Source organism: Pseudochaenichthys georgianus, chromosome 6, assembly GCF_902827115.2.
Source record: "Pseudochaenichthys georgianus chromosome 6, fPseGeo1.2, whole genome shotgun sequence".
NCBI classification, from domain to species: domain Eukaryota; kingdom Metazoa; phylum Chordata; class Actinopteri; order Perciformes; family Channichthyidae; genus Pseudochaenichthys; species Pseudochaenichthys georgianus.
The window spans coordinates 40,216,885-40,241,166 of record NC_047508.1 but is presented as its reverse complement, the minus strand read 5'-3'; the positions used below and the strand labels follow the sequence as shown (position 1 = coordinate 40,241,166).

Genomic DNA, 24,282 nt, shown 5'->3' with positions numbered 1-24,282 from the left:
TGTGTCCCACCGTTTCTTCAACCCTCCACACGCCACGCTCTGATTGAGCAGCAGTCTGGAGGTGAGACAGGAGACAGGGCTTAAACTTCAATCCCTTAGCTTTCCTTTACCATCCGTTGCACATCTATCTCTGTCTTTCACATTCAAGTGAACACCGAGTGCAACACTTTGAATTCAGGTCCAGTCGTCCCCACGCCGTCACATCTTCCCCTTCTCTATGAAGACAGACTTTAACTAGCTTTCAGACCAACACATCTAGCTGCTTCCCAACAGGTGTTAGTGTCATGCCAGATGTTGTTAAGTCCCTCCACAGATGTATTATCATCATGAATTAGGGCGGCAGATTGCAAATTGAAAACATTAGAAGACAAAACGATGAAGCTTTCTTTTGCCGGAAGACTTTTGTAGGAATTTTAAAATAATGACACTGTTTCATTAAATGGACGCCTGAAAACATGATTACCTAAAAAACAAAACACAAGGGAAGTCAGGTTTCTGAGAAAAGTGTTTTTTGCTCAAATGTGTACTAGTAACGAGCCTAAATGTTGGTTTGTTAACCGTTGATTTAACATATTAAACACTGTACGGCTCCAATGAGTGTGGTTGCGTCTTAAAAATGATAATTGATGTGCCCTTGAGTGTTGCTCTTTGCCCCAAACTGCTCCAGCTAAGCTGCCAGCAGCACATTGTAGACGTGGGTATTGGAAAATGAATAATGTGTAACACATCCTCCCACACAGTTAACTTCCCAGCTCATTTGTGTAAACAACAACCTGTTCTGCAATAAAAGGAATAAATAAAGCCTGGATCGGGACATTTTGTTCCAGAGATAAGAGCGAAATGGTTTGAGAAGATGCTTTTTATCGAACGAGAGAGTCAGACGGTGATTCAGCGCCACGGGGGCCGCTGCCATGGACAAGTGAGTGACAGCATCATGTGTCACTGGAGACAGTCTGTAGCCAAACAAACAGCAGCTCGTTACACTGAGGATCGGCCGCTCTGAACAGCAGAGAGGTGACATTGTCTCATAATGTGGGTGTGCAGAGGAGGGGGGGGGGGGGGGGTCGACGGCCATAAATTGTCTAATGTTTCTTTACGTCTCAGCAGTCACGGTGTCAAACCAAAGGTACTTGAACTTTGGATGCACTGGCTTTTGAGTATGAGAGCGAGCGGCAGCCAAATAAATTCATTTGGTTAGAGACGAGATCCAGACATGGAAACACTTTCCAAGAAGACGCACTTCCCCAACGGGCACGCAGCCGACAAGTGAGGGGGAATAAGAAAGGGCCTAAACACATCTAATACAGGGGGTCTGCGGGGTCTTAAAAAGTATTAACAGTTGATAAATCAATTTAGTGAAAATTAAGGCTATTAAAAAGTATTAAACGGCATTTTCCAAGGTTACATTTTGTAGCTTGTTTTCAATAAGTATATAAATGGTCCAAAGAGGTTGTGTTCTACAGTCTGCCTGAATGTAGTCATGGCGTAGGTGTGTCGTGTGATTCTGTGTAGTTTACTGATGGCATCCCGTTGGGTTTGACGTCATCTGAACAGGACATCGCACGCTCACTGCTTGATAGCACGCGAAGGTCCGTTTACGCCGGTTGTTAAACATCGTTATGGGGAAATGCAAGTCTGCGTCCAAATGGTTGGAAGATAAGGAGGAAGGACAATCAATACTGTATATAGTGAATGTGAGGTAAAGTGTGTCGCCAAGGTAACCAGTTAGAACTCGAAGTGGAGATGAGGTCTTAAAATGTATGGAAAGGGTCTTAAAAAAGGTCTTAAAATGTTTTACATTTGACTTCAGGATTCCTGCATACACCCTGATATAGTGGTGGAGCAATGTGCTTCTTACACATGTGAGCTGTAGTCCTTAAAATATCTGTCTGTCCATCCGTACTTTTAACAGCCTTTCTGCCTTTACCTTTCTCCTCTAACTTTCACATTTTTGCCGAATTATATAAATATCTAAACTTTTTTTGTAATGTCAGTCTAATCCCTCCTTGCCATTTGATGCACTTGACCAGTGACTTTTAGTATAGCTCATCAAAACAGGCATTATGTGTCGAAGAGAGGAATCTATCTTTTAAACTTAAAAAAAAGTTTTTTCTACTTTTCTTCTGTATCCGAACAAACATATTGTGATTACAGCTACTTCACTACTAAGGCTATTACTAGTACAAGTAAGTAAAAATGATCATAATGTGATTAAATTATATTAAATTCTATGCAGAAATAATACAATAGGCCTAAATGCTCTCCAATGGATTTGCCCAGAAATAACGAAATATCTCCAACGACGGACAGTGAGTTCATTGTGTCTTCACTTGAGAGGAAACATGTGTACCGTTTCACTTCAAACAATAACAAGTAGGAGGAATTCATTATGGGCTGTTTTTCAAATGCTAATTCAAACTTATCGTCTCTACATCAAAGCCCTCCTCTTCGCTCTGTGCGCTCGAGTGTAGTAAAGAAGAAAAAGCATCATCACATCCTATATCAATTATGTTGAGTGGTCTCTTCACATTGATTAGCAGATAAGAGGCCGAGCCAAATGCTTTGTTCAGAAACAGACTGTGGGCAGATGAGTCGGGGGGGAAAGGCTGCAGAGGAGCTTTGAGCAGAGCAGAACTCGGTGAGTGCGTTGGCCCGAAGTGAAGCGTGGTTCCATGTTGCTTTTATCCAAAGGGACATACAGTACTCAATATTGTGGGCAATCCCCACAGGAGCAATTTGGGGTGTAGTGTCTTGCCCAGGGACACAACGACATGCTGACTGCAGTGGGGTTCGAACCTGTGCTCCCCTGATCCGAACTCCACTGCGCCACAGCCTCCCACATCAATAGGTAGTAATATGATTTCTTCGAACGTGAATCAAAGAGAGTTTGTGGGTCCACTTTACTTTACTGAGTTTCGTTGTGAGTTTTAACTTAACATATAGTGTGTGTGTGTGTGTGTGTGTGTGTGTGTGTGTGTGTGTGTGTGTGTGTGTGTGTGTGTGTGTGTGTGTGTGTGTGTGTGTGTGTGTGTGTGTGTGTGTGTGTGTGTGTGTGTGTGTGTGTGTGTGTGTGTGTGTGTGTGGTATTAGGGCTGGGGCAATATATTGAATTATCAATAACGTGATAAAGGACTAATTATCATCTTAGATTTTGGATATCGTTGTCTTTTCCTGATTTGAAGGCTGCATATCAGTAAATCGATTTTATTTTCTATACCTTCCAGACTTTTTAAGCTGTTCGATGTTTGCCTTCAACCACAGTAGTTCAACATTATGTTTATATTATTTTTAGTTTTTTTGTCTTCCAAACTACTTGTTAATGATTCCCCTGTTACAAGAAATATTTAAAGAAGTCACAAGTTGGAAGTCAACAAATCCCACAAAAATAGCAAAACAAGGTTAACGAAACGTTAATAATAGCTTCTTAAAGGTCCCATGACATGGCCATTTCTACTGATCATAATTCCATTGTTGAGGTCGACTAAAATAGATTTACATTGTGCAATGTTCCAAACTCACATTGGTTTCTCACAGCATCTCTGTATAGCATGTGTATTCACTCTCTGTCCTAAACGGCTTGTTGGAGCTCCTGCCCCCCCCCCCTCCCTGTGAGCCCAGTGGCCGCCTGCGAGACAGCGAGACACAGCAAAACCCAGCTCGAAACACACACACACACCCGCAGTCTGGCTGGGAGTTTGTGTGCGTGCTCAGGCTGAGTTCCGCGGTGTCTCCCTGTCTCGCAGACCCCACACCAGTGAGCCGGCTCACAGTGTCTCGCTCCTCGCAGCAGCGAGCCTCGCAACGTCCCGCCGAGTGTGTGTGTGAGGAAGTCCGCGGATTGGTCCAAACGTAACGGCTCCGCGGTTACGTCAGTATACCCAAATACGTCACTATACCCAGGAAGAAACAGAAATGTCCAACGAGGCGTTCTGGGGCAGCACAGACAGGTCATTTCTGTGTTAGAGTTGTACTCGCTCCAGGGTGTACTTTGAGGGTTTTGACCCTGCAGACCGTTTACATGCAGACAAAGCTTCATAACACAAGGGGACGGGTGATAACCAGAAAAGCATGACATGGGACCTTTAAATAAAAAAGTAATACTTTTCAGTATTTATTTTGATGATAAACTGGTGGACTCTGAAGTCTGTATTCCTTCTCAATTTTTCTTGACCCTTACTGGAATTTTCTTCTTAGGAGGACGTTATTTAAACCAAACGCCTCTTTAAAAAAAATTGGTATTTTAAAAAGAACAGCCTTATGCAATACTTGACATTTGAAATAATTTGTCCTTCCTTTCATACCGCCTCTATTTTCTATTCATTCCAAAACGATGTGGAAACCTCATGACAACAACATCAAATCCTCTGCTGCTGCACACCGGTGATGGTGGGGCGAGTCTCTGCTGCTTTATAACATAACAAAGAGGAAACTGTAACAGTGATGTCGGCTGGAAAAAAGAAAACGAATAAAAAGTGTGAAAAGCAAACGTGTTGGGCAGTGCAGCAAAAAGTATAAAATACACCAAGCTAAAAATGGAATGATTCATAATTTACAATAATGCATACAAGCATAATGGAATTAGGTTTTGTGACTATTACTCCATTACAAAAAAATGTAATAATATATTTTGTATTGGTTAATTAAATGAGGGAAAATGCAAATTAATGAACTTGATCCATTAAATAAATGTGTCAGCCATAAAAAGAAAATTTTGTAATTACAGGTTAACTGCAATCAATAGCAATAATGAACATGTTAAATTGTGTATATTACAATGTATGCAGTGGTGTAAATGAACGGCCAGTGAAGACATCGTGAGCCTAAATTAATCAGCAAACACACTGATTTGTCATCTTCAAAAACATGACTCGCTCAAAGAGAAAACTGTCTTTATGGTGAGACAGCATGGTTTATGTTCTGTTTTCTGAAGGTTGTTACTGAGTGAGATGCACCAAGCTGGAGGATGCACGAGAATTTCCAACAGTTTTTAAAGTTAAGACGCAGCATAGCCAACTTTAAACGTATTCTCTCGACTCCATGTTACAGACTGATTGATACTTCAAGGGCACATTTGATGAAAATCACATGAGTAAAGTAACTGCAGACTTACAAAGCGGTCTGTTGGTTATTTCACTGCTGAGAGTTCGTGTTGTGGTAGCTGAGGTCAGAAATAGTTCAAGGCTTGTACTGAAAGTTATTTTTCATTTGAGAAAAAAAGTCTGGAAAAGATTTTTGTTATTGTAGTTAGATAATTGTTATTCGGTGCTGTTCGATTGCTGCTAGGCTGGCGCTTTGATACAGGTGTGTTTCACCTTTGTGTGCGGCAAGGGGGAAAGCAAACAGTTTTTTAGTCCGTTAAAATGTTGTTTTCTACCAAGTTAACCAACATGAGTTGAAGCAGAACATTTATAGGAAAATATTTAACATTCGAATGATAATATTTGTGCTGTGACATGTCTCCATGCTTTAATGTTCAAAAAGCTCTTTATTTTTCTCATACTGCCTGTGCTGCAGCACCTCTCTTTACCCTTTGTCTGAAACCAGAGCCCAGTCTGCTCTGATTAGGCGCTTTCACACCGGAGTACTTTCCCCGTTGAGTTCCGATAGTTCCTGGGATTTTGCGTTCACACCAAAAAGATAAATTAGTTCAGAGAACGTTTACCCCCATTGTTAGTGCCTGCTAGAGAGGTGGTACTTTCCTGGGGAGAAAAAAGTTCCAATTTCTGATTGGCTGGGCGAATTGCAAACCACGCCCCGTAAAACTCGGAAAGGTTTTTTGAAGCCGCCATTGTATTTGCTGGCATTAGCATTATTAGCATTAGCATTAGCGCACCAACGGAGAGAGAATAACTTATGGCAACACAAAAAAAAACATTGGAAGTGATGAGGAGGTGTTTCTACTGGCCAGTCCCCAACTCCGGGGACTTCGGGTGGCAGTATACGCCATGAAGTTGTTTGCGGCCTGCCAGTAAACCCAAAGCAGAAGAAGAAGCTCACAGCTATATATAACTATGTGCAATATTATATTATTATTATTATTAGTATTAGTATTAGTAATGCTATGATAATGTGCAATTACGTAACTGCCACTACGTTTTAATTTTTGCACTACTAACTACTGAAAACTACTGAATACTGCTAATAATGATTGCATTGATTGTGTGACCATCTATGTTTCATGTTGTCGGTGGATGTTTGATTGCTCTTTTTCTGCTGTGTTTATTGTGTTTGTTGTATTTTGTTACTGTTACTGTTACTCTGGCACAACAATTTCCTTCGGGATGAATAAAGTCTTATCTTATCTCTTATGTTATCTTAAGAAGTGACGTCAGCGGCTTCATTTGCGTAATCTTCGCTCGGGGACTTATTCCGGTATGAACGCGATCAGCTCTTTAGTTCCATGGGGGTACTAAGTGTTGGGAACTAAGTACAGCAAAGTACTTGGTGTGAAAGCGGCTATTGGTTAGCTGGCCGGCTCTGTTGTGATTGGTCAACTAGCTTAGAGATGTCCCGCCCCTTAGCCTATCACGTACAATGTGTTGGAGAAGCTTCCTCTGGAGGGAACACAGGGAATGTAGATCATTTACATGCACGAAACCCTATACCATACTACAGGAAAGGGAAAACCTTGAAGAATCGTCTTCAAATGGCTCTACCTGTTGGAACCACTCAAAACCCCAAACAATTCAATGTACATGATCTAAAACTGCATCTATCATTTATAAAAACCTAAGTGTTTAAAGTGTTTCAGGATTCAAATCAATCTTGAACCTCCTGCAAACCCTTCTTCATATCAAGTGCACCTCGAGGACTGTTGACCACTATACTATTAACATCAATTAAAGATTTTTTAAATTATTTCATCTGGTTTCAGAAACCCTGACCCCGTGCATTCTCACAGAGGGAGCTCCTGGTCGGTGCTGCAGGTGAAGAGGGGCTCCTCGCGTCTCGTCCTCCTTTCATCCCGTTCCACCGGGTTAAAACGTGAGTTGCAGTTCACTGAATATTTAGTCACGCTGGGAGCTCTTGCAACCCTTCAAATGATCGGTTATAAAATATTCAGACCTCATCTCTGTGGGCGCGAGCAGGAACACAGCAGGAGCTTCAGCAGCTGATTGGGCGACAGTTTCCCTTTAGCCCGCGCTGTAACTCTGCTCTCACCTTTTACACTGACAGGGCTGACATTAATGGCTACCCTTCACGCCTCTCAAGCATATAATTATGGTGCAGGCACTTAGAAAATACAGAAATTGGCTATGTAGACACAGGAACATTGCAACGGGGCGAACAGTCGTCCATTACCTGTGATAAAAATAACACTGAGACAGTCGGGAGCGTGGGATTATGATGCATCTGACATTTTAATCAAAGTTAAACATTTTTTATGATGTTTCAATGTCAGCTTATGCTTATCTGAGGATTTGGATGATTACTAGGTTTCTACATATTAGGGATTTGCTTCAGTATATAATGTCGCATAGGTAAACACAGTAAGACAAATTAAGAGTTTAAATAAGATAAATAATACTTAAAGAATATTCTGATATATAGTGTTTTTTTTACAAGAAATACAAATATACAAAAATGACTAAATGTCAGTGGCGAACCGTGTCTATCACAACTGGACCTTCTGTAGACACACTGTTACGTCCCCACTAGGGATGAGGACATGCAACACACACCAGTTGGAATTGGTATAATATAAGGGTTTATTTTAAATAGCAAAGGTAAACAAAGTGGCAAAGGTAAACAAAGTGGCATGCAGCCTGGAATAACAAAAAGGCCAAAAGGGCACAGGTTGACAAATAACCAAACAAAGGGAGGACTCTAACAAAAGGAGTCTAATGGCATACAGGGAAAATAAATACTAATATACTAAATAAAGAACGAAACAAAACCTCACTTTAAAAGTGGTACAACTAACCAAAGAATCTATACAAAACACAGCTAAACTAAAAGGCAACAGTCACAAACTCCTAAGCTACTCTAAACTACTCTAACCTCTAACTAAGCTACTCTAGACACTCCTAACACACAATATCACACGGGGAGTTGCACACAAGTTTAACCACAGTTTAACAGATCTGTCTAAGGACCAAGTAGCGAGAGGCGTCTGTCCCACAGCACAGAGCCTCCGGAGTGACGATTGTCCCCAGGCTTTGAAGTCATCTCCAGCAGGTGCTGCCGGCTGTGCGCTGCGATTGGAGTGCGTCGGGCCCGGCGTGCTCCAATCACAATCTTCAGGGGGCGGACCAGGAGATGGCAGCCAATGACGTCAGGGCAACCGCACAGCTCATTTACATATCAAACAGATTAACACAGTTAAGACGACCAGGAAGGCAGCAGCCTTAACACACACACACACCCCCCCCCGCCGCCGCACTCTCCCCCCCCCCCCCCCCCCGCTGTTATAATGTCCCTCTTTTCCCTGAATTGTCGTCTTGAAAAGGGTACTCACAACAATTCCGCAACAACACCATCTTCACCTGTTGTGCACTTTTCATTTCAACGTTTAAAACGGCATGAATTGCTTCGTCGCATTCATCTAGATCAGGGGTCTCCAACACGTCGATCGCGAGCTACCGGTAGCTCGCGGGCAGCTTTTCAGTAGCTCCCCGCTCGATTATCGATTATAGCGTAGTGACGTTGCTTCTTGATTTTTCGGCGGCTCAGAGACACAGGGAGGGATTTGTGTTTTTGAAAAACACTCGTTATCGTAATGTCAGGTTTTTGGTGGATTTAATTAAGTCGTGGATTGCAGAGTATGAATGTCCTCTTGCTATTTTCAGTTGATAAATACGCGTGTAAAATGTGTGAAGGCAGGAGGAAAGCTTCCGCGATCACCGTCTCCTCTCCGTTCCTCCAAGCCCCGCCCCCTCCTGAAAATAATGAGTGACAGGCTGACAGTGACCCGATAGAAACTTTATTATTCACTTAATCACTGAGATATAATGAAGCTAACTTAATCTCATACATTTATGGGATTCATGTAACAGTAAGACAGAGAATGTAAGTGTGCACCCACATGCACTATTTTTGTTTTTATAATGCTGTTGTAAATACTCCTGTTGTCTGCTGTGTTCAGACCAAGCGGCAAACTCTGGGGAAGAGCCGGGAAGCCAATACGGAAGTGCCACACACTGCAGTTCATATATTGGCCGATAGGCGATGGCTGCAGAAAGGAGCAATTTCCATAGACCCCCATGTTAAAATGCCCAACTTTACAGCGGAAAAAAACATGTTTTTCTCCCTGGCTCCATACATTTTATTATCGATACAGTTAGATTCCACCTTCATGATTATGGATCTGTGAGTGAATTGTTTTCTAACGCGACCCTTTTATTTATATTAGGTCTTAAAGTTGTTGCATTAATTAGGGCGTGGTCACGTTGATGGACACGTACATGCCTCACTGTCAGCTAACAGCAACTTGTCCACTCTGCTAGGCTACAACCATAGAGGCTACAACGTTAGTTAGTCATAGTACTGTACTTAACCCTTTAGCTTTAGCCGTGTTCGTGGTGATATACCAGACAATTAAGATGTCGTGCTGTGCGCTTGAATGTACTAACAGAACTTCCAAGAAGTCTACTCTCAGCTTTTTTCGGTGAGTAAAATGATAATATTATACATGTTAACCCCGTTAGCAGGTGTTTGTGTGCTTGTTAGCTTAGCTTGTTATGTAGCTTATTAGCCAGCTAAGGATGTAACCCTTTATACGTGTGTGTATATATATATATACAGTTTAGTTTATGATTCAGCCTTGGGTAAGACTTTTATAGTCTATGGCTATGGCGCCCATAATGCTAAACGGGAGCAAATGTTAAAAGGGGACCCAATTATCCCAGTGGTGGGATAACCGAAGCTAACCGGAGCCGTAGCTAGCCCTTTGCGGCTCCGTTAGCTTCGGCCAGCGGCGGAGCCCGGCGTTATAACTGGAGATCAAGGAATGCAGCGAAACGCGGACTTGGTTCGCCTGCAGCCCGCTATAGTATTAGCTAAAGAAATGATGTTGAACAAGTCTTATTAAGCTGAACATCGCCACAATTGTTCTGCTATGTATCGGTACTTATTTTATTTTCTTAACGTGTGAATGACAAGCATTAAGAATAACAACAAATAGCTATTTATCTTGCATATTGTCTCGTTTGATTATGAATGTAACGTTTATATAGTGGAACTACACTGTTTTATCAAAACCAAAGTGCCACGCAGTAACTTGGTAGGCCCATGCATGTATTTCAGCAGGAAATGTGCAACCTAGATTACATTTACCAACACAGACTATATAGAAATATTTGTAAAAGTTGTTCATGCGTTATTAAGTGAATATGGCATTAGTATGGAAGCAAACAAGAGACAGAAGTATTCGAATTTTATTAGACACCGAATTTATAGCATTGGAAATAATTACTTTGAAAATCATGAATCTGAATTTTTTTTCCTCCGAATTTATCTATGTGAAATAAAAATGTAAAAATTCAAGTTAAAAACATTTCAATGTTCAAATTCAGATCCCAAAAATTCAAGTGAAAAAAATTCGACATCAAATATTTCGGTGTTTAAAATTCGATGTCCAAAAATTCGGTGTGTCAAATTCGATGTCAAAAATTGCGATGCAGCATCATCCGGGCTACTCAGACAGGATAAGCAATAGAGCCCTAATGCAATCAAACCGACTTCTGGCCTATCAGAGCACGGCTTTGTCAGTCATGTGATCACAACAGCCCGGGAGAAAAATGACGGAGAACAGCGGAGCTCGGGTAAGTAGTCAGTTTGTGCTCTTTATTTTACAAGCAGTGAGGGCTCGACAGCATTTGTATCTTACATTAGCTAGCTAAATGAGTGATGTAGCCTTGTGCCTTTCTGTCAGTAAGCTCCGTAGTTATCATTCAAGTGAATAGCGACGTTACCGTGTCCTCGTGTGTGTGTGTGTGTGTGTGTGTGTGTGTGTGTGTGTGTGTGTGTGTGTGTGTGTGTGTGTGTGTGTGTGTGTGTGTGTGTGTGTGTGTGTGTGTGGGGGTGGGGGATGATCCCGCCTGATGGTTTTCAAAGTAACGTTACGATACATAACATCTCACTTCCGTTAGATAAGTCAAATTGACTAGTTAAAGGGGGTGCAAGAACATCCATAAGTTGTTAGAAGTAATCGTGGTGAATGAAGTTTTCAGATAATTTACTTCAGTAAAATTACTAGTGCTACATTGTACAACATCTCTCTTACAAAAGCCCTGCATTTAAACATGTTAATTCAAGTTCAGTAAACTAATTCAGTTAATTAATAATAGTTCAGTAATATTTTCATTCAGCGTGTGATGTTTTTCTGTGCCATATTTGTGTTAACAGGATAGTAATGCTGAGATTCTAAGATCAGTCAGACACTTGATGTCCTTGATAAGCCCGTCTGAAAGAGGAGGGATTGCAGCTTGTGGCAGTGTCCCTTGCCCCAGTCAAGAAATAAGGTTAAGTGTTAAAAATACACTTATAATTACGTACACATAGATTATTTTTGTTAACTTAACAATTACAGGCTTTGTTTACTGATTATTTTTGGAAACAATCCTGCAGGGAACAGAGGTCAGGAGGCCAGAATGAGAGGCCAGGAGGCCAGAATGAGAGGCAAGGAGGCCAGAATGAGAGGCAAGGAGGCCAGAATGAGAGGGCAGGAGGCCAGAATGAGAGGCAAGGAGGCCAGAATGAGAGACCAGGAGGCCAGAATGAGAGGCAAGGAGGCCAGAATGAGAGGCCAGGAGGCCAGAATGAGAGGCCAGGAGGCCAGAATGAGAGGCCAGGAGGCCAGAATGAGAGGCCAGGCCATCAGCCACCAAGACCTTCTCTTCAAATGGAAATGACAAGGTTCATAATTAGATTCTGCACATTAACTTGATCAGATAAAAACTGATAGTATTAGTAATTATATATTTATGTAGATCACATTTTAACCAAGGCTGGGCAATATATTGATTTATCGACATCTTGATCTGAGTCTAGATATCATAGTAATAATAAGTGTCTTGTCCAGGTTTTAAAGGTTGCATTACAGTTAAATTATGTACTTTCTGAACTCTCCAGATTGTTCTAGCTGTTCTATTATTACCCTCATAGTCATTATATCTACATTACTGATGATTATTCATCAAACTTCTCATTGTGTAAATATTTTGTGAACGCACCAATAGTCCACACTACAATCTCGTCGCAATATATCTTTATGAAGGTATTAGGTAACAAATATTGTGATATTTGATGTTCTATGTACACATACTAATTTATTTATTTATTATTTTCCACAGATCCTTTCCAGGTATGTTCACTAAGGGAAGAGGGAAGAGGCGTTTCCCTGCAGCGACTCTTGTTCCTGCCAAGAGACCCAAACCCATGGAAGTTGCTTTCCACCTGTTACCAAAGACGTATGAAAAAACTCCAACAGGGCCAGAGCAACTAGTGCACTTGCAGGCGGGGCTAGGCCGCAGGACTGCTAACTTGGATGAGAGCACAACACACAATGAGGTAAGCAGATGCGATAGATGAGTTATAGTTGTTGCTATAGTTGTACGTAACATATGAATAATTCTGTTAATTAGTGCTACACCACTCCTATTTGAGATGTGGCAACTAAGACTGCCAACTATTTAGTGCAATTGACTGGAAAAAACCTACTTTGGCAGTGAGCCATCTCCTCTGAGTTTACACTGGCATGACGATGAAAAGATAATGACTGAATCTTAAATATTGGGTGACCTATGCCTTTAACATATTCTGCTTGAATGTATTTGGAAAGTTTTTGGCCTGGGCTTTAATTCTCCAACCAAGCTAACTCATTTGAAATTATTATGCTTTAATGCATTAAAGCAAGACTGACATGCTCGTACAATGAGCTTTCATCTCAGCAGATTTCAGAAGGAATTCATGTTTATTAATTGTGAACGGTTGGCTTTTTTAACTAAAACTGTTTTGTGTTACTGTTTTTCTTACAGTTATGTCATACACTCAAAGTTGTATTTCCAAAACTGGAGAAAATAACTGGTGGTTGGCTGCTTTACAAACCAGCAGGTTTGCAAAACTTTGTGATCATTTTTGAAATGGTGTCAGCTTTTATTTTGACTAAATGCTCACCAAATAGAGCTGTGAATTGCTCTTTTCATTTTTGTTTAACGTGTTTTGGCATGCCATTCTCTGTTATCAACTGAATGCATGTAAGTCATGTCTAACTGTAAACTTTTTAAAATAAACAAGTTAATTTATCCATCAAGCCATTAAAGGATTTTTTTCCCATTGAAGTGTTCTCTATAGGTGGATGGGGTACACGGACACTCTCCCTTGTGGAACCTGATGATACTGGCTACACAGGCAAGATCATAAAGGCTGCAAACCGGGGGGGTAGATCTACTTTTTTCATAGCTCCAATGCAAGAAGAACTCGACACAACTCCACTGCTACTAACGGATGAAGCATTCAGTAGCATGCATAAAGCAACGTGCCAGAAGTGTGGAGCAGCCATTCCACTGCAGCTCCTGACAGAACACATCAAGTCTTGCAACATCATTGATGTTGACAGTGATGAAAGCCTGGCTGTTGTGGAGGATAGTTGTGAGCAGGGTAAGATAACATGTACAAATTAATTCATTTCCATTATCATTACACGCAGATGCCCTAAAATCACAATTCATGGTAAGGACACATGGCTTGTTGTAAAATACAGTTATGACATAATGCAGTGGTTCTTGCTGACCTCTGATTTTTGTTCATCTTTGCCAACTTAAATGTCACAGCACCAGAGCAGCAGCCCTGTCCTCTGTGCATGGAAATGTATCAAGCTGACTCCATTGAGGCACATGCTGCTTCATGTGGGGAAAGGTATATTGTATATACTTTTTTCAATAACCAACAGATGTAAAACATTAAATCAGTCTAACAAATAGAATATAAGTGTAGAAAAAGTATGTTGTGAATGTTGGCAGTGCAGGAAATGAGGTGTTGGATAGGATTACTGTCATTGAAGAACAAGCAGCAATGCCTGGACCATCCGGAAGTAGCGCAGCAGTTACAGAAGGTAGGTCCTAATCAGGGTTGCTGTGGGGCAAGAATGTTAGGGAGGGTAAACTGTGGTGGTGCAGTAAAGAGTAGCATATCCAACATGGCATAGTCTACACCTTATTGGTTTAAATTAAATACTTTTCTTAAATTGTATCCTTGCTAAGGAAAGGTCAAAAGGTACATTCTGATAAATAGGGAGCTGTAACTGATGAACTGTCTACTGAATGTATTTCTCAGAGCTGGCTTTCTTTACAGGCAGGTCTGACGTGAAAGCTTAACTGATAACATTTTTATTTTGTCTCTTACTAGAGTGGCTCACTGTTCAGGATCCTACCAGGGCCATATCTCAGTTTCGAGATAATGTTCTGAGCATTCATGAATCGAAGAATCCCTTACTTCTCAGCATGGATATTAGAAGCAGCCCTGCGGAACAGGACGCTGCACTAATCTGCTTCTATAAGAAACCCAACGTTGAATGGGGACGACCCTTAAAATGCAGACTTGAAGGTAGCTTCAATTACATGTCATAGTAGTCTAGGAAAACTTAAACCTATTGCTTTTGCCTTTTACTATAGACCATTTCAGTTGTAAACTTTTAACATTCTAAATGTGTCCCAGTTTATTTCCAGTTGCCGTGTATGTGAATGTCATCAGTTGACAGGAGGTAAACATCGACATAAGCTGTTGCCAAGCAATGCAATTCCGTTTAAATGGTCTATATCAAACCCTGAATTGTGTTGCAGGTGATGCAGCCATTGGAGAGGGTGTTAGTCGATTTTTCTTCTCAACTTGCATGGACAAGCTGAACTCTGGGTTTTGCATCAACTTTGGTATGTAGAATGCAGCTTTGTGTAAGATGAATTGTAAATAACTATTTACAGTTGCTTTGCAGGAGCATGTCTTGTGTTTAAAATGTTTTTTAAATATAACCTACATTTCTGTTGTTTTTTTATATTTTTGCTCACCTAACCATAAAAGTTCTAAAAGTCATAATAAATATGTTATGCCTACAATGGCCAAACAATTGTAATATTAATAAAAATGTTAAAATAAATACAACTACCCAATGGTAGTGTTGGATGTAGTACTTAATTTAACTTTGTTTCAATGTAACATCTCTTATACAGCAAACACTGACGGAACACGGCTCTTTGATGGAGAGCCAGGCCATTTAGTGCCCTCAGCCTCTCACTTTCTCGTTGAAAGTGACATGTTCATCATGGCTGGGAGAATGGTGGGACACTCCTTCGTGCATGGAGGACCATGCCTGTCGGGGCTCAGCCCTGCTGTTGTTCATGTCCTGCTTGGAGGAAGTCCTGAAACTGCCACTGTCACACTAGAGGACTGTCCAGACCTAGACATCCGGGAAACAATCAGGCTTGTATGTTTTCAATCCAACCCCCTTCACTTATTTATACACTGAAGCAAGAAAGTCTCCACCCTTTTAGCTATTTTTTTCTGTGTGCTGTATTATATTGTGGAAAAAAAGCTAAAGGGGTGGTGAATTTCTACACCCACCGTGTAGTGTCCGACGTCCGTCACACATCTTTTCATTCTATTTCCTCTTCCCTCTGTGTCTTTAAGCTTGAAGGGGAATCCGAAATCTCTGATGAGGGTAAAAGAAGTGTCCGGGACTTGGCCCTCGCCTGGGACCTCCCTTGCCTTACCGGAAATAACCGCAGATGGCTTTTTGAGAAGATGTTGATCCATGCTGTGCGTGAAATGTTATGATATATTGACAATGCAGAACTTTATCCCAAAGCAATTTCTGTGGATGAGATAAAAAGTGTTCCACCTTCTGTCTGTTATTGTCAATAACAGGTAATTGGACGTGTCATAAGACAAATTAAGCAGCTCAGACGTGGTCTTAAGGAGACGCCAATGTGGGCCATGCTGAGTCAACACCCTGACACAGTGGCCCTGCTATTTCCACAAGAGGGAGCAGTGGATTATAGCCCTGCGGTAAATTTGTCCAATTTTATCTTTTTGTATATAATATATATTCATATCATGTAATATTTTTAAATCCAAGCCTTTCTTGAATGCTATTATATGACAGAGGTTTCATATCTTTATCCAGTATCAGTCATTGTGCCTGTAATCAATCTTTTAGGATTAGTTCCTAGTTTTGTTTAGGTTCGTCAAACATGGCTCGCTTGAGGAAAAATGAATCCCATTTTAAGACAAATTTCTCACACTAGTGTCCGGTAACCATGTTGTTATTTTATATGGCTGTCAATGTAGGTCATTCTTCAGCGCATCACCTGGCCTCGTGATGATGATGATGAGGACGATGACTGTTCAGTTGATACAAAATGCCGTGTATCAGGATATCTTCGCCGCTTCATTGAAAATGGTATGTTTACAGTTAGAAATAATGCCAACATGCTATTGAAGTAAAGTATGATGATATTAAGTATAAGACCTAATATGTTACATTCCTGATCTTACAAACCTGTGTGCGCTCCACTTTTGGATATGCTTTCTACTTCACTCCGACACAACTGTCCTACACATGCAGGTGTGCAAAGACACTCAAGTAAAAAAAGCTACTTTACAACTATTTCTTACAGTACAGATAACAAATGTGATGCTTTAATTGACTACTAAAAATTATTTGAATTTCCTAACTTACTTTTCTTTTTTGTAGCAACCATTCATTTAAACAACTTTTGGTTAATCCACAGCGTCACCTGATGTAATGGCCAATCTGGTGAAATTCTGGACCGGGTGGGAGATTCTGCCACGGAATAATCTGTCCATTGAGGTGGTCAACGGCAGCTTCCCCACTGCCTCAACCTGTTACGAGACCCTGCGCATCCCAGGGCATTACAAGGACTATGCATCTTTTGAAAATGTAATGCTGGCTTGTATTGGAACTTGTCAAACAGGATTTGGTCTTGTCTAATGTTTTGGTAGAAGGCAGAGTTGTTCATTGACTCCAGTGTTAAGTATTTTTCTGCTGTGGAAATACTAAATAAAGTCCTCCCTTTCTTCTGTTCAGAATCAGCCTGTTGTATATTGCACAGCCCAGTATATGTATTAGTGATGCACAGTATGGATGTTTTTTCAGCAGATTACAGATCACTACCTGCTTCTCATGGCAAATACTGATAACTTCATAACCTGTAGTTTACACACACCTGAGGGTCTACGGATCAGCTAAAGGACAACAACCAATCAGAGCTGAGGGTAGTCAGAAGCACCTGTTAATCGTGCTGATTAACTCCAAGAAACTAATCAAATATCAAACGTGACCTTTTTTAGATTGTCTTTCCCATTTTATGAATTGACCAATTGTATCTTTAATATCTTATGTGTCTGATCAAATCTGACATCACTATTGTTCGCATAACAACAAACAAAAGAACATTTGTCATTCTTCAAATGTTAATTTATTATTTTTCCTTGACAATTTGAAGATTCCAAAAGCGGAACAGTTGTCTGCCATAAAACATAATACATCTGTAAAATAACAAGGAAACAAAGGTGAAGTGGATGTTTGTGCCACATTTGGATACATTGGAGAAAAACACCTAAGCTCTCTTTCTCAGTCATCAGATAGAACATGCTCACAAAATTGAACAGCAGCAATGTAGATATCAGAGCCAAAGGACTGGGATGCAGCTCGTGGGTCAACAGCTTCTCTTAAAGCAGCCATTTGTCCATCAGTCAGTGGGCTCTCTGTGTCTGGGACAATGACACTAGAGTGGGCCATCAGGAGCAAATCCACTGTTCTCCCACTCAATCTGAGGAATATCCACACCCTAAAAATAACAGAAATAGAAAGCCTCATTTATTTGCGGTATTAATTATCTTGATAGACAGCAGCAGTAAGGTGGGCACTTGTGGCTTTTGAAATCTATATGCTCCTACTCATTTATCTTTCTGTTTTCACATACTGTAACTCCTTCTCTAGGAACATAAGACTTAAACCACTGCCCATGTTGGTTAGTAAATGTTCATGGCTCTTATTCTGACCTACACTTTTGTAAGTCACTCAGCTAAATATGAATTGTTCCCACATGTAATGGTAAGATAAATTACATTTTCTCAGCAGGAAACCTTTCTTATGCATTTGACCCATCCAAACGTGTGCCATACACTATAACTGCTATAGTTAAAATATTTTCACCGCTTTACCTTGCTGTCAGATAACCCTTTCTGACGGGGAACTGAGGCTTTATAGCCACCTGCTCTCTTTAAAGGCTGCTCTGGGTTGAAAATACAGGGGAAGTTTCAATGGAGTTGGTAGGTGTTTGCAAGAGCATGGATAGCGGTTTCAGTTTTTTAGTTGCTGAGGGATCAATACTATTGAAAGCACTGAAGTTGTAAACATTGGACAACATTACCTCCATGTTATCAGAAACTGGAATTGGGTGATGGATTCGTCCCAGCTCCCACAGCTGATTTGGGGTCATATGGCCTTCTGTTCTTATAGGATGATTTGCCCAGCCACTGCGGAATGTGTCCAGGTCATCTTGTAGCCGTGGCAGGAACACATAATGGCAACAGAAGAGGTGTGTAGCATTGCCAATGTTGAGGAAACCCTCTTCTTCGAGGTAGTGTAGAGCATCATAGTAGATGACTGTAACAGCTGTCCACATGTCTCTCCATAGCCTCTCTATCCTGGACAATTGCAAGTTTACCAGAACATTTTTAAGTTAAAGGACAGGGAATTTCAATATCTGGATTTGTGGCAGATTTGACATGGAATGATTAAGTATTTATAATAAACAACTGATAATGTAAGATCTCAGCAGTTTCTTTTGTTGAGAAAAGGTTTCCATCAACAACAAATGCACACAGATAGATTTTCTTTTAATGCAATCCAATGATCTGCTGTTCAATGTGTGTATTCATTTATCTACCATTTCTTGACTCATTGTCAGTCCAAAACAATAGATGTTTTTGTAACATGTTTCTAAAACATTATCTCGTGTTATTTACATACTAAGACAATAGGTGTGACATACAAATGTAATTTGACACACACTGCCCAGCAAAAACTCTACACACTTTTATTTTTGCAGCAAGGCAGAGATTGTTTAATTTGCATGATGAAGAGATCACAGTTCAGTACCCTTTGACAGACATCAACTCAGAGGAATTTTACCTCACACTATTGCAAATAACAGTACTGCTTCTAGTAAGGTATATGTGTAGCAAACAGTACAGTTCTGGCATGGCAGCAGTGAGATGGTGTCTTTCAACTAACAATCTCTGATCTTTTGGACTTACCGTTGGTTGTGAACACTCTTGCCGGATATAAAGCTGCCCCTTCCAGTGCCACGGACTGTAAACATGAGACGTGCAACGTCCACATTTTCCACCCCCTGATCAGCTCGTACCCTAAAATACACCAACAATTACAACAAAGACCACATTAAGTATTGGTTTCAGTGGCAGCTTCCCCACTGCCTCAGGAAATATTTACCTAAGAGGGAAACCAAACTTCTCGACAGATTCTTGGAAGAAGGCCAGGTTGGTTGACGCGAGGTTGTTGGATGCTGCACCAAGATACATTATCTGCAGATAAATGCTGTTATGCCAATTGAATGCGACAAAAAGCTATATGCAGTAAGCACGATAAACATGTATATGTATAGTTATCCCTGAAAACTGCTTACCTTCCGCGAAAAGCCATCTATGCCACCAAAGATGACAATGTTGTAGCTGTAAATTAAGTTAACAATAAGTTACATTTTCAAAAGCATCTGATATCATCTTCAATTGAAGACATGCGTGTTCACATGGGCAGTAACATGAAAGAAGCACTATTCAATCAAAATGTTATGATGAATAGGCCTATAGTAAAATATATTTATATTATTAGTAAATTATAATACTTTTATGAATTAATCTGTATTAATCTTACCGGATTAGTTTATGATTTGTGTCAATGTGCATCAAAGACTGGGGGCTTGGAACTGAGTAGGTTCTTCGAACAATGCATCCTAAGTTGTTCATACGGGATATGACTCCGATGGTGTCAACACGGTGCAAGGAAGCTCTAACCCGGTCATACTGCACCCGCAGTCCTTGAGCTTGGAGAAGTGCTTTCATCATTCGATATCCAGAGTGAGGCTGCCTGGATTTAATGTCTCTCACACACTGGTCCAATTCCTCATCTGTAAGGGTGCTGTACAGTTCCCTGACTGAGAAATCAGACTCAGCCATGCGTCGGTGCATTGTGCGTCTTGAAACTCCCAAAAGTGCAGCTATGCATGGGATGGACAGATTGAGCTCCAAAAGGCTGTGAATATACTCCGGAGAAATTACCATTCTCGGTCGTCCAACTGGTCCTTGCTCAAATTGCACAGTTTTAATGTATTGCTTACTTTTTTCTTTTTCCACGTTTATAAGCCTATGGAGCTCTCTCATGGCATCTAACACAGGCAGAGAAACAGCTACCTGCCTGGACATAGCATTTAAGAAGACCAATTCTTGTGTGCAAATAAATTCTAAGTAGTCCAAATCCAGAGGCATTTGTCCAACAATATGCTCTAAACGAGAGTAGAGACGTCCCAAAATATGATCAAGCAGTAGTTCCTGTGAGAGGAAAATTAGAAGGAAGGAAATCAGCTGCATTAGTGAACAAAATAGAACATTTAAAAGCTTAATTTTGCCAAGATTTTAAATGCAGTTTCAGGGCTCTACATTAATTTTTTCATGCCAATTTCTACATCGCCTCCACTACAATATCTTGAATATAGTCGTTTTTACATCACTAAATGTATCTGACAGCTTTAACATTGTAAAGGTGTCACTTTGGGCTCTGGGTAATTATGACAGCATTTCCTACTATTTTGAGAGTTGTAACCATAGGTTTTAACTAACCAGAGCTTCATCTATTATTGGAGAAAATAATCAGCATATTAAACCATTATGAAAGTTATCATTATTTAGGTCATTGTTCAAAATGAGCTCCAACTACAACAGTTAGTTGTCAACCCTTTTACATTAATGCATGGTAATAATAATAATAATAATAAAAAACAAATAATATCATATAATAGTATATCTTTCTTCAACTTGAAATATTTTAACAACATTTTTCGGATAATTCTTCCATTCTTTTACTGAGCTAACTTTTACTGAATTAACGTTTAAATACGGGGCTTTTGTAAGAGAGACGTTGTACAACGTAGCACTAGTAATTTTACTGAAGTAAACTATCTGAAGTGAGACATTATGTATCGTCACGTGTATCACCGCCCCCCCCCACACACACACACACACACACACACACACACACACGAGGACACGGTAACGTCGCTATTCACTTGAATGATAACTACGGAGCTTACTGACAGAAAGGCACAAGGCTACATCACTCATTTAGCTAGCTAATGTAAGATACAAATGCTGTCGAGCCCTCACTGCTTGTAAAATAAAGAGCACAAACTGACTACTTACCCGAGCTCCGCTGTTCTCCGTCATTTTTCTCCCGGGCTGTTGTGATCACATGACTGACAAAGCCGTGCTCTGATAGGCCAGAAGTCGGTTTGATTGCATTAGGGCTCTATTGCTTATCCTGTCTGAGTAGCCCGGATGATGCTGCATCGCAATTTTTGACATCGAATTTGACACACCGAATTTTTTGACATCGAATTTTAAACACCGAAATATTTGATGTCGAATTTTTTTCACTTGAATTTTTGGGATCTGAATTTGAACATTCAAATGTTTTTAACTTGAATTTTTACATTTTTATTTCACATAGATAAATTCGGAGGAAAAAAAATTCAGATTCATGATTTTCAAAGTAATTATTTCCAATGCTATACATTCGGTGTCTAATAAAATTCGAATACTTCTGTCTCTTGTTTGCTTCCATACAGCAGGAGGGAGAGGAGGGAGAGGAGGGAGAGGAGGGAGACTGGAGACTGGAGGCTGGTTCAGGAGCACAGACACACTCGCAACTATAAATGAACCAAAAACAAATAAATAAACAAGTTTCAATGTTTTTTCATATTGGATATGGTATGTTATTGATTATGGCCATGATTTTATGATTATTTAAATGTATACAGTTCTGTTTCATATGGGTGTAGTCTCTTTATTTCCCCCTCAAAATGCACCAGATGGATGCATTTAAGTCCAACATTTAAAACAAATCTTACCGGGGGAGCATACCCCCGGTCCCCCGATAGGATTTGAGGTCCACCTCCACTTAAAATATGTTCACATAGGTTCCTAAATAGATTTGCACATTTTTTTAAATAGTAACCCATGTCCATATGTTTATTTTTGGGTAGTAGATTTAGACGGCTATCACTATGGGCAGCAATGCTGTAAAAATTGACAAATAAATCCAGCAAAATGGCACAAAAAACTAGTAGTGGCCTGGCTGGGTGTATAATTCCCGGCCCGATTTATTGTCCCCCGGCCCTGCTTCAAGACACTGGTACTTGCGTACCATGCTGCAAATGGATCTGGCCCTTCCTACATCCAGGAGATGGTTAAACTGTACACCCCAGCGCGTGTCTACGACTCGCTGCACCCTCGCTGCGAGGGGGACCCAAGTTCCCATCAGCAAAAACACGTGGGTTTGCTATCCTGGCTCCAAAATGGTGGAATGAGCTCCCCATTGACATCAGGACAGCAGAAAGCTTACACACCTTCCGGCGCAGACTGAAAACTCATCTCTTTCGACTCCACCTCGAGCGATAGAATTACTAACAAAGAACTGCTAACAGAGCACTTATATACTAATAAAGGACTGGCTTATCTATAGCCAGTTGAGTAGCACTTGAAATACTTATATGATTCTGTTTTCTTCAAGGTTGTGTCTTCCTGGTCGAATGTACTTATTGTAAGTCGCTTTGGATAAAAGCGTCAGCTAAATGCAATGTAATGTAATGTAATGTAATGTAATTATATTTTTTGGAGACTATTACAATGTAGTTTCATCATGCTGGGAGATAATGCTCTAATTATGTGTCCTAATCTTTTAACATCAACATTAAAAAGCGCTGTGCTGTAATTTATCCCTGTGTTTCCTTGCTACAATATATCTCCCCTGCTTTAAGGTTGTACATTTCCCCTCTGTGGGACGAATAATGGTATTCTGATATTCTGAAACTTCCAATTTAGAGAGAGTAGTAATACAAATGCCACTTCAATCTCATTAGTATGCAGAAAAAGTGACAGGTCGCCCCGCCCCCTTTCGACCGGAAGTCCCGCCTTATTTGACCGGAAGTCCCGCCTTTTTATTTTTATTTTGAAACCGGAAGTCCCGCCTCGTTCGACCGGATGTCCCGCCCCCGCTTCCGGCGGATGTCCCGCCCCCGCTTCCGGTTTTCAAAATAAAAAAAAAATAAATTAAAATTAAAAAAATGAGAAAAATAAAATGCCGTTGTTTTCAATCAATTAATATGCCTAGGATATATGTCCCGCCTCCTTACCACTTCCTGTGTGGTTAATCCTGTATACAGTATCGAATGTAACTTACAAATACTTGCAAATAACATGAAATTAATCAAAAGTAAGGCATCTTAAAAACATATATTTAAACCTCTCTGTTTTTGCAAACAGGACATGACAGGACATGAGGGGAGAGAACATATGGTGGAGGAGGGGGAACACACACACACACACACACACACACACACACACACCACTTTCCCGCCCCTCACCCTCTCCCTCTGTCTAAATAAAAAGCCATCGTCTTTAGTCACTCTTAAATATTTTTCAAGTCGAGAGAAAATGGCCAAGAGACGTCTTGATATGAATTTAATCAGCGAGACACCGGTGACAACTTACAGCCATCCGTTGGGTGCTCCAAATCAAAGTAAAGCATATAAAAAACTGATATTTTAAAAAGTCAGCCTTTTTGCTAGAGGATAAGGGGGGGAAAACCCCAAACCCCCTATGGAGAAGTCATAAACCCCCTATGGAGACAAACATGTTGTAAACAGAGGGAGGTAGGTAGGTAATATACTTAAATAATATAGAAAGTCAGAGAATATTTATCAGAGGATAAACCATATACATTTGTACAAGTCGACACTGGTGCATTTTGTAAGAAAACAGAGTTTTCGTACTCAGACCGCTGCAACAATTTCAAGCAGATCTCTGTGATATGCAGTCGCTGTCCGAATATAATGATGGTTTTAATTATTTATAAATGTATTTAGAAAAACCTGTGCTCAAACATTAAAGAAAAAGAAGGGTAAGGTTACCAAAAAGCTTTTGATATAGTTTTAACACACAGCGAGATCCCTAAAAAGTCACTAACAG

General features: G+C 40.4%; 2 protein-coding genes and 1 long non-coding RNA gene across 3 annotated transcripts in view; 2 read left to right on the top strand and 1 right to left on the bottom strand.

Annotated features, from left to right (window-relative positions):
• Nucleotides 1–15,910: 15,910 nt before the first annotated feature.
• Nucleotides 15,911–17,014, top strand: LOC117448524 (uncharacterized). The gene is made up of 3 exons (XR_011643423.1): nucleotides 15,911–15,999; nucleotides 16,282–16,393; nucleotides 16,725–17,014. It is a non-coding gene; the product is annotated as an uncharacterized lncRNA (long non-coding RNA).
• A 727-nt stretch (nucleotides 17,015–17,741) lies between these two features.
• LOC117448523 (uncharacterized) lies at nucleotides 17,742–21,489 on the bottom strand. Its single transcript, XM_034085833.2, has 7 exons — nucleotides 21,457–21,489; nucleotides 19,916–20,589; nucleotides 19,668–19,713; nucleotides 19,475–19,566; nucleotides 19,279–19,389; nucleotides 18,390–18,666; nucleotides 17,742–17,804 (listed from the first exon to the last, which is right to left on the bottom strand). Exons 1-7 carry the CDS (start codon nucleotides 21,478–21,480, stop codon nucleotides 17,742–17,744), a joined length of 1,287 nt encoding a protein of 428 aa, XP_033941724.1. The 5' UTR covers nucleotides 21,481–21,489.
• A 16-nt stretch (nucleotides 21,490–21,505) lies between these two features.
• Nucleotides 21,506–24,282, top strand: part of LOC117448522 (protein inscuteable homolog) — an 11,329-nt gene continuing 8,552 nt past the window's right edge. Inside the window, exon 1 of the mRNA XM_071203416.1 lies at nucleotides 21,506–21,520. Within this exon, the coding sequence (XP_071059517.1) occupies nucleotides 21,506–21,520 (15 nt within the window). The remainder of the gene's footprint in view (nucleotides 21,521–24,282) is intronic.